Source organism: Sminthopsis crassicaudata, chromosome 3 (assembly GCF_048593235.1).
Source record: "Sminthopsis crassicaudata isolate SCR6 chromosome 3, ASM4859323v1, whole genome shotgun sequence".
Classification (NCBI taxonomy): Eukaryota; Metazoa; Chordata; class Mammalia; order Dasyuromorphia; family Dasyuridae; genus Sminthopsis; species Sminthopsis crassicaudata.
This window is the reverse complement of record NC_133619.1, coordinates 487063631-487079306: the sequence shown is the minus strand read 5'-3', so window position 1 is coordinate 487079306 and position 15676 is coordinate 487063631. Positions and strand designations below refer to the sequence as shown.

Here is a 15676-nt window from a genome sequence, read left to right as displayed (position 1 = left end):
CCCAAAAAGAACAATTTCCAACTATTCTTCCACTTGACAGCCCCTCATATCATGGACCTTCTAAGTCTTTTCTTGTTGGGACAGAAAAGCCAAATTTTAGATGAGCTGCTTTATCATGTTGTTGAGCGAAGATTTGTAGTAAAGGACCTAGATTCAAATTTTGACACTGTTCCTTAATAGCTATGAGACTTCAGGCAAGTTACTTACCTTTTCAGACTTATTTCCTCATCTATAAACCAAGGTACTTGGACAATGTGACTACTAAAATCTCCAAATCTAAATCTATGAGTCTTACAACTTACTCATTCAGGCAAGAATGATGGGCTAAATTTAACAAAGTAAAATTTATTATGGATAAGTGACAGGAAGAGAAGGGAGATAGACATCAACTTGCTGATTTTAGCTGATTACAGGTTTTATAGGAATCAGTAATACATTGTGGCTGCCAAAAAAGATAACATAATCTTACATGGAATTACCTTATTGCATTCCAAGTTGGCCAGTCCACACAGAATTCTTTAAGTCTTTTTTTTTTTTTTTTTTTTTGCTGAGGCAATTGTAGTTAAGTGACTTGCCCAGGATCACACAGCTAGGTAGTGTTAACTGTCTGAGACCAGATTTGAACTCAAATCCTCCTGACTTCAGGGCTGGTGCTCTATCCATTGCACTAACTAGCTGCCCCAAGAAAGCAGAATTCTTAATGGGCAAGTTTCATTATCAAAATTACAAAGTCCTAAATGAATGGGTTTTTGCTGTTGTGAAATTAATCTTTCCCTTTAATAGTTTTGTAGTCATGTATGTTGTTTGTTTTCCTGGTTCTATTTACTTTGACTTAGTTCAAATGAGTCTTCCCATACTTCTGTATTTATCATTTCCTATGATACAATAACATGCCATACTATTAATAATTCATCATTTACATTTTAAAAATATTTTACTAATTTGAATCTTAAGTATCAAATACACACAAATATACATGTATGTGTCACATATATATATGTATATAAATATATCCATTCATACAGGTATATATACATTTGTTTACTGGAAAGGTGTTATGTACTTAGTACTTATTGTTGAATCAGTAAGTAAAAATTATCTGAGTATTGATTTTTTTTAAAGAAATAATTCTAATATAGCCTTATATATAACTTTCAAATGCTTTACTTCTAGGCGGTAGAAACTTTAAAAATGTTTGAAAAAAAGGACAGTCGAGTTAAAAGTGCAGCTGCAACTAACCTTTCATTCCTTTATTACTTGGTAAGTTTTTCTTTTATAATTAATTGAATTATCAAGGAAAATTATTAATACTATATCTTGTGTTTTAGGCATAAATTTGTGAGAAACAAATTTATTAATATCAAAACTATTTATGGCTTAGTTCCAAAAGTAGATCTCCCATGCTATCCAACATGATTCTACTCCAAGACAATTTGAGGTAGCAGTTATAAGAATCTTGAATGAGGAAAGGTTATGTTGTGTTAAAATATAATGTAGAATTAACATTCCCCAAGAATAGTTAGTCACTGCTCAGTTCCTTCTTGTACCTTTAAGTGTTCCAGAGTCTTTTTTTTTTTTTTTTTTGAGGAAAAATCAGTCCTTTCCAACAGGAGAAATCCATAGTTTCTGAGGGAATCAATCTGAAGACTTCTCTTATATGTGTATATAGCACAAATTACTTCTGAAGTAGGAAGGCTATGACAAATTCTTTGTAAGGCTTAAGTTTCCATTGTTAATCCATTTATTATGAAAGGCCTTTTATCTTCTATCTGTTTCACCATTAAACTGTGAAGATTAAGTTTTGTTTTTTTAAGATCAGAGAAATATGATTTCTTAATATTTTTAATTCTGCTAAAAATGAGGGTTTTTTTTTTTAAAGTATGTTTCCACAGATTGATTATATGGTATTTTTTATATTGCTAAACTTATACCTTTCTATACTACAAGAGAATGCTTCTATAAAGAATTATAAAAGATATAAATTAATTGAAATTCAGAGAGGGGTCAGGTTAACCACAGGTAAACAGAAATACTTTTGTATATGTAGCATTATCATCACTAACAAAATATTAGGAATACCGAGAATATAAGTTACGTGTTAAATAGATGACACAGTCTAGTTTGAGAGTTAGAATTTATTCATAAAAAGAATAATTTGGTACTAGGTAGCATATGATAAATATCAAATGAGGGTAAGATACCATAATTAAAAGGAGAATTGGAGAGGCAATGTGACATAGAGGAAAGTGAATTGACTTTGGAGTCAGAATAAATGGGTTCAAATCTCACCTCTTAACAATTAATTACTTTTGTAGCCTTAGGCAAGTGGCTTAACCTCCCTGAGTATTTTTTCTCTTGTTTGTAAAATGAATGTGTTGGATTAGACAACCTCTCCCTTCATTCTGAACCTCTCAGCTTCATTCTGAAATTTATGTTCCTGTGATAAGTAGGATGCTATAGGCGGAGAGTGTTAAAAAGAAGAGATTCACAGAAAGAACTGGAATTAGATTTTCAAGGGTAAAAGCATAAAAGCATAGGTGAACTAATTCCAAGGGAAGTTGTGAGTTTTTGTGTTTTTTAAAATATTGGTGGATTCTAATTAAGTCTAAAAATTGATATCTTTGCAAAATAAAGTTAAGAATAACACATTTAAATGTCATCATAGTAATAGGTATTAGTAGGTCTGAAAAGGATAAATTTAGCTTTTGGTGAAAATTAAAATTATATATTCTTTTTTTGTGTGTGTGCTGAGGCAGTTGGAGTTAACTTGCTCAGGGTCACACAGCTAGAAAGTGTTAAGTGTCTGAAATCAGACTTGAACTCAGGTCCTCCTGACTTCAGGGCTGGTGCTCTATCCATTGCATCACCTAGCTGCCCTAAAATTATATATTCTTTATATTTTATTTAGGAGAATGAATTTACTCAAGCCAATAGTTATGCAGATTTAGCTGTGAACTCGGACAGATACAATCCCTCAGCTCTCACTAATAAGGGAAATACTGTTTTTGCAAATGGAGATTATGAAAAAGCTGCAGAATTTTATAAGGAAGCTCTGAGAAATGACTCTTCTTGTACTGAAGCACTTTATAATATTGGTAAGTGTAACAAGGAGAAAACTCTTAATCAGACTATCTGGGTAAGGAAGGCTAGAATAATGGTGTCAAACTCAAATAAAAACCAATCCCTTGTAGATTACATGTTGAGTTACAAAATAAATTAACATTGCTTATATTCCTTTATATTTTTATTTATTTTGTTAAATATTTCCCAGTCTTATTTTAATGTGGTTGGGATGCAGTTGGGTGGTCTGGGGTTTGATACTTCTTGGCTATAGAATCCTGAGGGAACCACAAAGGCCTTTGCTAATGAGACACTACAGGAGCCTGAAAATTAGAATTACTTTACTAAGATAAAGAACCCTGCTGTTACCTATAATTCTAGGACTGGGACTGAAGGTTAAAACTGAACTATAATGTGTTCACAGAGAGAATTCAGTTTAAATTTATCTTTACCCTAATACCAAGAGAAACATTTTTATGTATTATTTTAAGGCTTTTTTTGTTTGTTTGTTTACTTTAGACTAACAGAGACCAAGTAACTAACATAAACATGTCCATGTACAAAGAAGAAAAGAAAAAGAGAGTTGCAATTAAACTACTAATCTCTTTTATACAGAGCTTGGTTTTCCTTTTAAGCATATAATAAATTTGACAAATAATTTTCAAAGCTGTCCTGATTGTGTTTACTTTTGGTCTTACTTCTACTCTCTTTTGTACATTAAAAAAAAAAAAAAAAAAAAAGCCTCAATGCCTCTTTCCTTCCTTCTTTCCTCCCTCTTCTTCTTCTTCTTCTTTTTTTTTTTAAAGGGGGCAGCCCATTTCTTTCTCTTGTCCTCTTACAGAAAACTATAACAACTATACATGATCAAGCAAAGCAATACCCACCCACACTGGCCATGTTTGAAAATGTAAATTTTCATTCTGTGCCTCAAAACCATTACCTGCCTCAGGAAGTGGAGAGCATATTTCTTTATCAAGCATTGAATTGTAGTCATTGCACTGACCAGAAGTCTTAAAACTTTCAAAGTTGTTTTTCTTAACAGCATTATTGTAGTCATGTAAGTTTTTTTCCCTGGTTTCACTCAGATCTTCCAGATTTCTCTGAAAGTGTCCATCATAATAATTATGATATAATAAATAATATTCTGTTACATTCATGTTCCATTATTTGTTCTCTCTTCTCCCAACTGATGGACATCCCCTTAGTTTTGATTTCTTTGCTATACAAAAAGAGCTGCTTTAAATATTTTTGTATACCTCTTTCTTTCATCTCTCTTTGGCATAGGACTAGTAGTAAGTGGCATCGCAAGATCAAAGGATATGCATAATTTAGTGATTTCGCATGTAAAGTTCCAAGATGCTTTCCAGAATATCTGGGCCATTCATTACTTTTTAACAAAGGTTTAATTTAGATTTCTCTCTTGATTGAATTTTTTAAAACTTTGACTTTGTCTGAGATCAATGATTATTACCCCTAATAAATTCTAATTAATTCTAATACATTCAACTCTTGATCACTATTATTGTGTTTGTATATATCTCTTCTTTCTTATTCCTGCTAATTCTTCTTTATTTCTACTCATTAATTTGCCTTGCTATTATTTAACCTCTCACAAGCCACCTCCCTCATCCCTGCCCCAAGGATTCCTCCCTTACTTTCTGCCCCCCATCATTTCCCTCCCTGTTTATCCCACTACACATTAATCTGCATATCTTATTCCATTCCCCTTAATCTACACAGCCTTCTGTACTTCATTTTATCCTATACCACCTTTTCCCTCTCTATCCCTTGCTCATTAATCTACATACTTTATCCCACTTCTGTTAATTGGTATACCTTTTGGTATGCCCTTCCATATCCCTTCTTATCCTATTTCCTCTTCCTCTTCCTCTTGTTTTTTATAGAAGTCTAATATATTTTTACACCAAACTCTTTGTGTTTGTAAATATGTGTGTGTCAATATATTCAATATATTCGTCCCTCCTTTTTTCTAGTTCACATAATGCCTGTTCTTTCCACTTATATGAAATAGTATGTTCCCCTTCTAATATCTTTTTTCCTTAGTATGTTCTCTCTCCCCTCCATTATCTTACTCCTCTTAAGACTACAAAAGCAGAACAAAACTTTCTCTAGGCTTTTTGTTTGTCTTAACTCTTTAAAGATGTTAGTGTTCTGAAGGGACATTTGTTTCTTCTTCTATTAGAATATCAGTAGTTCATCATTGTATAGCCTCTTCCAAGTATCTTTCTAGGTTTCTTTTGACTCCTCTTTGAGCATTTATACACAGCTCTGGTCTTTTCATGAGGAATGATTGAAAATCCTCTATTCTTTTAAAGGTCCATTCCCCCCACATAGGATTATACTTAGTTTTCTAGGTTTAAATTGTTTTAGTTGTAGACCTTACATTTTACCTTCTGGAATCTCATATTCTAAGATCTCCTTTCCTTTATAGCAGTATCTGCTAAGCTTTATGGAAGGAAGAAGGGAAGAAGGGAAGAAAGGAAGGAAAAGGAGGGAAGGAAGGAAAGAAATAAAGAAGATTGAGAGACCACATTTCAAAAAAATCATAAAAGTTATGCTTTTCAAGTAGTTCAGTAATTCTTAGACTATCTTTCCTTGGTTATTTGTTTTTTTCTATATTATTTTTTTTTAATAGTTTATACCTTATCCTTCCCTTTTTTCGGTTTTGTTTTATTATTTTTGTTGGGTTTTGGAATTTTTTTTTTCTATTTAGCCCATTTTGATTTTCTGTAGTCCATTTTTTGGGTAAAGTTTAGCTTTAGGTATTAATTCTTGCCATTATGTCCTCCTATGCTCTGACTTAATTTGTTTGCCATTATATTTTTTATCTCTTGCTTTATTTCTTTGGGATATTCTTATAGTCTTTAAGGCTAAGTTTTGGGGGTTTTTTCCCCCCTTGAGACTCTACTTTGACTTGTGGTGATAGATTCTTCTGCGTTTTCCTCTTATTTCCTCTTTTCCAACCTCAGTTTCTCTTTTCCCACTTTCCAATACTTTTAGGTGGTGCATTCAGGTCCTATTAAGTCACTAATGCAATAGATCTATTCTTTGAAGGAATTTCTAGGTTTTGGTTCAATCTCCTGGTAGCTTGATTTAAGTTTTTGCTTTAGCTCCTCTGTATCCTGCCTTGCACAGTCTTGAACCTAGAGCTAAGAAGTTTATACCATTCCTTGCTGGTATATTCTGGCAAGCTTTGACTGTTGTTCAATTGTTTTATAGATGGGGAAATTAAGGAAATGGGGTTAAGTTACTTGCCTAGGATCACACAACTAATATGTGTCTGAAGCTGGATTTAAACTCAGTTCTTCCTGACTCCAGGGCTCAGCACTTTATCCACTGCACCATCAAGCTTATACACTTAACACACAGGCACATTTGCAGTATGTGCCTGTGTGTGTGTGTGTGTTTAGAAGTTGACTATTTTGAACAAGCTAATTATGATTGTGAGTTTCTGTTTTGAACAAATTATCATTTACTTTTTTTGCTTTTTTATTTTTAGGCTTAACATATAAGAAGCTAAACCGCCTAGATGAAGCTTTGGATTGTTTCCTGAAACTTCATGCAATCCTACGAAATAGTGCCCAAGTTCTTTACCAAATAGCAAATGTGTATCTTATGTAAGAAAATTAAGGGAGGTGCTTAATTCAAAAAGTATTTTTATGAATTAATGCTATGATAAAGTAAGTGATAATTATATATACAAGGTATTTATCATTTTAAAAAGACAGGTTGGAAAAACTAGTTTCCTTGAAGTAAATAAGACAGATAATTTATTATACAAATTACTTTCCACAGTTTCTGAGATATTATTTAATAACTAAAATAATAACTTTTTTAGTGTTATATAAATGCTAGCTGTTGCTAAAAGTGTTATCATAAAGATTGAATTTGGGCAGTATATTTTTTTAAGCTGTTGTGATAACTGATTTAAACTATTCCCTAAGAGCTAAATGTTAAAGCTTCCCTTTAGTTTTTTCTCAAAAGATGAAGAAATATAAAAAACCTAAAGAGTTAAATTTATTCAGTAATTCATCAAATACTTATTAAATACCTACTATGTGCAATACATTGTGTTAGTTACCTTAATAGATAAAAATAAAAGCATCACAGTCTCTGTTCTCATGTGAATTTTGTCTATAACTTAGTTTTTTTAAAGAATTTTCTTCGCATGGTTTATCTTAATCCTTTTAAGCTATTTAGAATAGTATTTTAAATCTGTCTCCTTGATTTAAAAGGCAGTGACACAACAAACTTATACAAGATTACAGGAGTCATGTAAGTTTACACAAATCTGTGGTGCCATAAATTTTGTATATATATATGTTTAAACATAAAAATAAGATATTCACAATTGTGAGGTACCATTAAAATGATCTGTCTTACTTTATATTTTTTATTATAGATTTTTATTTACAAGATATATGCATGGGTAATTTTTCAGCATTGACAATTGCAAAACATTTTGTTCCAATTTTTCCCCTCCTTCCCCTCCCCCCCTCCCCCAGATGGCAGGTTGCTCAATACATGATAAATATGTTAAAGTATATGTTAAATACAATATATGTATACATGTCCATATAGTTATTTTGCTGTACAAAAAGAATCAGACTTTGAAATAGTGTACAATTAACCTGTGAAGGAAATAAAAAATGCAGGCAGACAAAAATAGAGGGATTGGGAATTCTATGTAGTGGTTCATACTCATTTCCCAGAGTTCTTTCACTGGATGTAGCTGTGTCTTATTATATTTTTTTAAAAATCTGTTTAGAATATATGATTCTTGTTTTCCTTTGCAATATCTTTTTCCAGTTATTTTGTTTTCTTTCTTTGTTTACAAAATTTGTAGGTCTTTAATGGCCAGTACATAATCACTATAATTACCTACTTAGAAATTCAGGGTACCATTTAGGATTGTTTAAAGTAATTTTTCTTTCTCATTCTAAATTTGGCATTTAATGAAAAATCTGTGCTCATGAAAGTACAGGGCACCATTTTCTAATATTTTGTTCTTGTGTAGGCATATTGCATAAAAATGAAATGAATATTAAGTTCCCATTTTATGTCATGTATACCGTCACAGACTCTGAGGAGATACAGAAGAATTATAAAACATGGTCTCTACCCACTTGAAAAGCTAAATGGTAAAAAACAGATGAGAATAACATAAGAATGTTTAGTTTATATGCTGAGGAAAATAAAAGCAATTTATTGATTGAAAGGAATAAGGAAAAATGTTGTCAAAGAAGGGAGCAGATTTCTTATAATATATTTTCTAAAAACTTGCTGTTATAGTATGATCATTAATTGAATTTAGGTCTTTGAATTACCAAGTACTTATTATCCTTAACTAAAATTATTGAAGATATGAAATAATGGAAGATCCTAACCAGTCTATTGAGTGGTTGATGCAGTTGATCAGTGTGGTTCCAACTGATTCTCGCGCTTTATCTAAACTAGGAGAACTATATGATAATGAAGGTGATAAATCCCAAGCTTTCCAATATTACTATGAGGTAACTATACTATTTCTACTGATGTTTAAAGGTATTTTATAGCACTCACAGGAATAAAGTCAGAAAGAAGGCATAATTAGTAAATTTTAAAAATGTTTAAAGTACATTTCAAAAGTAACTTGATTTCTTATATATTAAAATTTTGCTTATAAATTTTAATGAGAAGAAAGTACAATTCACAGGACAAATTCATTTTTGTCTTAAAGCATGATTATAAGTTTTCCATCTTGTTTATCACTTATTCTTCTTTTTATTCCATTAAAAGTATTATTTTATATTTGGATTGTATATTCTTTTGTTCTTATAAAATAGGAAAACTCATTGCATTAAAGTAACATGTATAATTGAAAATCTGTTAGTTTCACTTCACTTAATTCTTTTAAAAACTAGTTTTGCAATTCATAAACTTGCAGAATGTGCTTTATGAATTAGTATATAAATACACTGTTTTCATTCATTCATATGTTACAGATTTCTGGCATCTGGAGAATTAGTAACTTAAATGAGTAAGATATTTGAGAACTAAAAGAAGTATGTTATTTATCATCAAAATTATATTCTTTTTACCTTTCATGTTTTGTCAGTCATATCGGTATTTCCCTTCTAACATTGAGGTTATTGAGTGGCTTGGAGCCTATTACATTGACACCCAGTTTTGTGAAAAAGCCATTAAGTATTTTGAAAGAGCTGCTCTTATTCAGTAAGTAATGATTGTTATTTTATGTTTTGTGTTGAGATATTTACCCTTTTAAATAATATGTAGCAGACATTATAATTTATGTGTAAGATATTAAAACATTTATGGCTTTGGATAATGTTTCCATTTTTTTCTTACTTTTTTTTTTTTTTTTTTGCTTAGTTACCATTGTGGTAGAAAAAATGTAAAATATTTATTAATTAAAATCTTATCTCATGATAGAATTTTTGAAGGGCTTATTAAACCAAAAAAAAAAGTTTTTCAAGATTTATCTTTTAGTTATTTGCTTATTCACATCAATTAATCAACAAATATGTACCCAAGCATTGTTCTTTACCTTTCTTTTTATCTCCAATGCTTAGTAGAGTGCCTGATATATACAAAGTGCTTAATAAATTCTTGTTGACAGACTGCCTGTGTAAGATTCCAGTAATCCTAGACTTAAGTATCATTTCAGAAAAATATATCAAATAATAACTAAAGAAATTTTTATTTAATAATACTTTTAATTTAATTTAAATTTAAAATTTTTATTTAATAATTACTAAAGAAATTTTTAAGAATTCACATTGTAGCAATCCTAACAGGGATAGTTGTACTTCTCCAAGACTTTAAGAAGGTCACTTAATTTCTCTGAGCCCCAGTTTTCCTTTTTTGTAAAATGAGTGTGTTAAACTAATGCTCTTCTAAGTTCTCATCCAGCCCTACAACTTAGCTCCCATGATCCTTTTGGTGCTTCAGTGATTATAACTCTCTGAGATAGAATCACATCATGACACACATCCCTATGCAGTGATATATATACTAGCAAGGTTACAACTTATTCCCTTTAACTTCCACTATCATTAAAGTGTATGTAAACATTAAAGTTAAAAAAGCACATCAAGATTTCCATCTTTATTTTCACATCTTTTTTTTCTTTCTTTAAATTATTTTTCACTTTTTCAAAGAGCACTTTATTTTCCCTGAGAAATTTATTGAACAGCTCAAATTTTCCAACCTCCATATTTTCTAGGACAGAAACTGATTTATACCTTGTGTTTATCTAGGTGTGTCCATATGGGCAGAAACACTATTATCACCCATAGGATACTTCAGAATATTCCCCATCCTCATATTTGCTTAAAGGGAACTTCTTAGGCCTTGGGCTTCTTGGGTACATGTGTCTCACAGCTATAGTTCATTGCATATTAGCCATGTCTTTTTGCCTCTTTAGTGATATTTGATTTATTTTCCAGATTTCATTTTTTCTTAACAAGCTCAATTACCTTTTAATTGATAGCGTATTCTCATTATGTCCCAGTACAGATATAAACAAACATAAATCAGTCAACAATCAGAAATTATGTTTCTGTAAATAGATCTTCCTATCTTGTATCTCCTAACTGCTGACTTCTATATCTACCTAACTTCTTACATCTCCTTAGTTCATCAATGTTTGTTCTGTTCTCACTAGGTTGCTTTACCAACTTTAGGGAATTAATGTATTTTATCCTTAGATACAAAACTTAAAACTTCTCTTATGTCTACTTTTTTTGCAGTTTAAGTTATCTGCCAGTGTTGTGCAGCACTGTCCACTATTCCACCCCATCTTTGTTCCTCAGATTCATCACCTCCCATGACCTATTCCTTTACTCCATCTCAGTAATGTACAGAGGCTATCACACTCTTGTTCTCATCATCCTTACCACATGATCAAGATTTCTGAAATTCCTATTCAACCATAATCTGTGTCTGTCTTTGCCTCAAACTCAATCTCTTCTTCATCCCTCTGTTTCTCAGCAGCCTCATAGGCTATCACCTCTTCTCTACCTTCACTTTCCTCCCTGCCCAATCCTCACCAAGTTGTTAAGCAATTCAATACCCTATTCTTTTCCTCTCTTATCACTAATGCCTTGACCAATTCCCATATCCAGATCATAGCCAATTCCTGCTTGTTCCACAAATGTTTTCATGCTGCTGTTTTGGGAAAAGTCATATGACCATGCTAATTTTAGGTTTTTAAGTCTATTTTCAACTAAGTCTTCACTGCAAGGAAGGCAATCCTTTTACTAGTTCCAAATTAATCCTCCATCACATTCCCCATATTGTCAATTGTAGAACGTCTTCCATATCACTCCTATTCTGATCCTCCCAACAAAAGATCTTTCTTCATCTTTTATTGAGAACATGGAGACTAGTAGCCATGAGCTGCCTAGTCTACATCCTAAAACCTCTTAACATTCTCCATTTCTACTTTTACTTCTTATTCTTTTGAAGATATTACCCTTCCCCTCAAAAAAGAAAAACTCTATACTTGTATTTTGATCCCATCTCATCCTGTGTCATATGAGGGATTGCCTCCATCATCATTTTTCCTCTCCCTTCAATATTAACTCTCTCTTCATCAACGGGTACTAATAAGCCTAGATTTCCTTAAAAAAAATCCTCACTTAACTCAAATAACACCTCAAGTTATTGTCCTTTATTTCTTATCCCTTTCTCAGTCAAAATTGCTTGAAAAATTGGTCATTCCTTTTTTTTCACTCCTTTCTGGGGACTGTTACATATTTATTTTTGAATCTTTAGCACTTAATTGAGCACATAGAAAGTACTTAATAAGTTGCTTATTAATTGGCTGAGGCTAAGGATACTTTTTTTGTTTTATATTAGAAGCAATCTGGAGCTTTGAAAAATATAATAAATGTTTCATGAATATACTTATCCATGGATTTTACAGATTCTTTTTGATTTTTTTTAATACCAATAATATAATGTTTTATTCTTTTACAGACCTACTCAAGTAAAATGGCAGCTAATGGTAGCTAGTTGCTATAGAAGAAGTGGTAAGTTATCACAAAAAACCCTATCTCTGCTCATTTTAAAAATCAGGATATACTTTAAAAAATGTACTTAATCTAACTTACACTTGTTTTTCATGTGTCAGACATAAATAGGGGAATATAAATATCTATAAATATGTCTAACATATAAAAACAAGTTGTAAAAGACCCATTCATTTTAATTCAGTTAAATTCAATAAGAATTTATTAAGTATGTATATTAATTTATTAACTATGCTGAATATTAGAGATATAAAAATAAAAATGAAATTGTCCCTCCCCTCAAAGAGTTTACATCCTACTGAAAAGGAAAACAACATGTGCACAGATAGGCAAATAAAATATTTGTACAATGTAATTATCAAGGAATTTCTGGGATTAGAAAGATAGAATATAAAGATTATATGTAGGTGACCACCTTCGAAGGAAATTTAGTATTCAGAGAGTTGAGGAAGTAAAGAATAAAATCATTCTAGGTATAAAAGCAAAGAGTCTTCATACTCCCTTACTCTTTTAAAAATATGTAGAAGGGGCAACTAGGTGGCACAGTGGATAGAGCACCAGCCCTGAAGTCAGGAGGACTTAAGTTCAAATCTGGCCTCAAACACTTAACGCTTCCAAACTGGGTGACCCTGAGCAACTCACTTGACCTCAATTGCCTTAGCAAAAAAAAATTAAAAATAAAAATATGTAGAAAGAATTTCAAAATTATCCTAATCTAATATCTTGGGACTAATCTAAAAGAGAAATCTTTTCAGTCTTTAACAATTCCAAAACAAATTCTGAAAAATGCTTATATTAGAATAATCATTAATCAATAAAGATTGGTTCTGATATTCTTATTCTTATATCTATAGCACAGTATAACACTAAATTTTTTTCTACACTGGTTTGTGAAAATATATTTTAATAAATGCTAATTGATAAATGCATAGCTATGGGAGATGGAATGGGGTGTGTGTGTAATCAACAAGTTCCTATTAAGCACCTACTGTATACCAGGCACTATGCCAAGTATTGGAGATACAAAGAAATGGGGAAAAAATTGTTTCTGCTTTCAAGAAGCTTGCAATCTAATGAAAGAGACAACATAGAGAGAGCTGTGTACAAACAAATTACATGCAGGGTAAAATGAAGCTAATCCACAGAAGGAAAGTACTAGCATGAACTGTTTTGGGGAAAAGTTTCTTATAGAATGTAGGATTTTAGCAGAGTCTTGAAGGCAGTCAGTGAAGTCAGGAGGTGAAAGATAGAGAGAATTCAAGATATGGGGATTATGTGAAAAAATCGAATTACTATGGAGAAAAATTTTATCAATTAAAATTACAAAGAAAAATTGGAAATATGAATTCATAGTTACTTTTTGCTGCTTTTTGATGGTATGGGATATTTGCTCTATGGTTTCAAGTTCCAAATTCCTTTCTGGTTGCACAAAATTGGCCTAGCCTTCCTTCTTCACCCCTCCCCCCAAAAAATAATATGTGTGTGTGCTTTTAGGAATCAAGCTATAAAAATATTAAAAACCTGTTGCTATGCCAATTTTTCACATAATCAACTTGGTGGAGTAGAAAATGCATGTCAAAGCCAGCCTGAGTTCCAGTAGATGGGAGTTAGAGCTAAAGAATATGCTAATTTTCTCGAGTCCCTGAATGTGATAAAAGCTACTTACTGAGATTCATGATTGTCCTAGCAATCCTTCAAGGAAGTAGAAAATAGATAAAAAATTATTTTTGTGTATGCAGTTGAAATATCAGTTAGTACATTAGTACATATATGTTGAAATAGTCTCTGAAGATTGACAGAGTTGGATGAGGAACAGCAGCATGGGAATGCTGTACACCAGAAGTATGAAACTCATTCTTCACAGAGTTGCCTGAACCAGATTAAAAAGTAATTGGAAAATGTTTCACAAGTAACAAAAAGTACAGTCCAACATAGATAATATTAAGTTGTGGTTTTCTAAGTCAATATATACCCTCAGGAATTCATTTCATTGAGTTTGACAACACTAATGTAGACTAAGAGGACAAAGTCTCCAACTGACTCTGATGCTTCCTACTTTAATAACCTTGGGCATTTAACCTTCCTGTGCCTTCGTTTCCTCATCAATAAAAGGAGAGGTTTGAGTAGAAGGCCTCTGCAGTCCCTTCCTAATTCATATGTAATATATTGTGGGGTAAGATCCTGTAACTGAGAGAATGAGAACAGACTCTTGTGCTTAGGACCTTGCAGTTGCAGAGTGTTTGTAGCAGTTCTGAGCTGTTTCCTCTGTCTGGCTAGATACAGGTATACTCACAGTGCTGCTGTATGGCTGCACATGTTAAAACATCGCAAAGAATGAAATATGCAGAAAAATATAGTGCATTGCTCTTTAAATTATCCTGGACTTATATATATTCATACATGCACTTGTTTCCTCCCTTTATACAATATAAGCTTCTTTTAAAAAAATAGCATTTTATTTTTCAAAATCCATGTAAAGATAGTTTTCACCATTTGTTTTTGTAAGACTATTTCAAAATTTTCTCTTTACATTCCCTCCTCCCTAAGACAGCAAGCAATCTGATATAGATTAAATATGTACAGTCCTTTTAAGCATATTTCCATATTTATCATGATGTGTAAGAAAAATCAGAGCAAAAGAAGAAAAAAATACAAGAAAGAAAAAAAAAAGGTGAAATTTTCACCTTCGATTCACATTCATTCTCCATGGTTCTGTCTCTGGATGTGGATAGCATTTTCCATCCCAAGTCTATTGGAATTGCCTTAAATCACTGCATTGTTGAGAAGAGCCAACTTCATCACAGTTAATCACCATATAATCCTATGTACAGTGTTCTGGTTCCACTCAATTTACTCAGCATCAGTTTATGTAGGTCTGAAATTAGCCTGTTCATCATTTCTTATAGAACAATAATATTCCATTACCTTCATATGCCATAATTTATTCAGTCATTCTCCAGCTGATGGGCATCCACTCCAATTCCAGTTTCTTGCCACTACAAAAAAAGCTCCTATTTTTGTGCATGTGGGTCCTTTTTCTTTTTTATCCTCTCTCTGGGATACAGAGCCAGTAGAAACACGACTGGATCAAAGGGTATACAGAGTTTTATAGTTCTTTAAGCATAGTTCCAAATTGCTCTCCAGAATAGTTAGGTCATTTCACAACTCTCAAAAATGTATTATTATTCCTACGTCCCCTCCAACAGAATGTAATCTTCTTGAAGGCAAGAAATAATTGAATTTTTTGTCTGTATCACCTGCACCTAGTACAGTTTTTAAAACATAATATGAGTTTAATTGAAATAGGCCACAACGTGTTTCCAAAGACAATGTATTTTCAAGAAATTGTATAAGATAGATCATTTGGGAGATGTATGCCCTGATAAAACAAATGGACTAGTCATGTGAGGAAGTAGACGAATTTCCAAGCCCTGTTTTGGTATCCCCAAATGTAGGGGGGAAAAAAGAACATACAGAGGAAGATTTTTCTTTCATATTCTCAGTAGATCTTTTGAGGAGTATTCATAAGTTATCATGGAGAAAGATCTTCCAAGATTAAA

General features: G+C 32.0%; 1 protein-coding gene across 5 annotated transcripts in view; it reads left to right on the top strand.

The window, feature by feature from the left end:
- Positions 1 to 15676, top strand: part of IFT88 (intraflagellar transport 88) — a 96929-nt gene that overhangs the window by 37482 nt on the left and 43771 nt on the right. For all 5 annotated transcript variants that reach the window (XM_074303686.1, XM_074303685.1, XM_074303683.1 and 2 more), the window contains 6 exons: positions 1174 to 1260; positions 2909 to 3095; positions 6581 to 6689; positions 8444 to 8594; positions 9179 to 9294; positions 12064 to 12116. In XM_074303686.1, coding sequence (XP_074159787.1) covers positions 1174 to 1260; positions 2909 to 3095; positions 6581 to 6689; positions 8444 to 8594; positions 9179 to 9294; positions 12064 to 12116 — 703 coding nt within the window. The remainder of the gene's footprint in view (positions 1 to 1173; positions 1261 to 2908; positions 3096 to 6580; positions 6690 to 8443; positions 8595 to 9178; positions 9295 to 12063; positions 12117 to 15676) is intronic.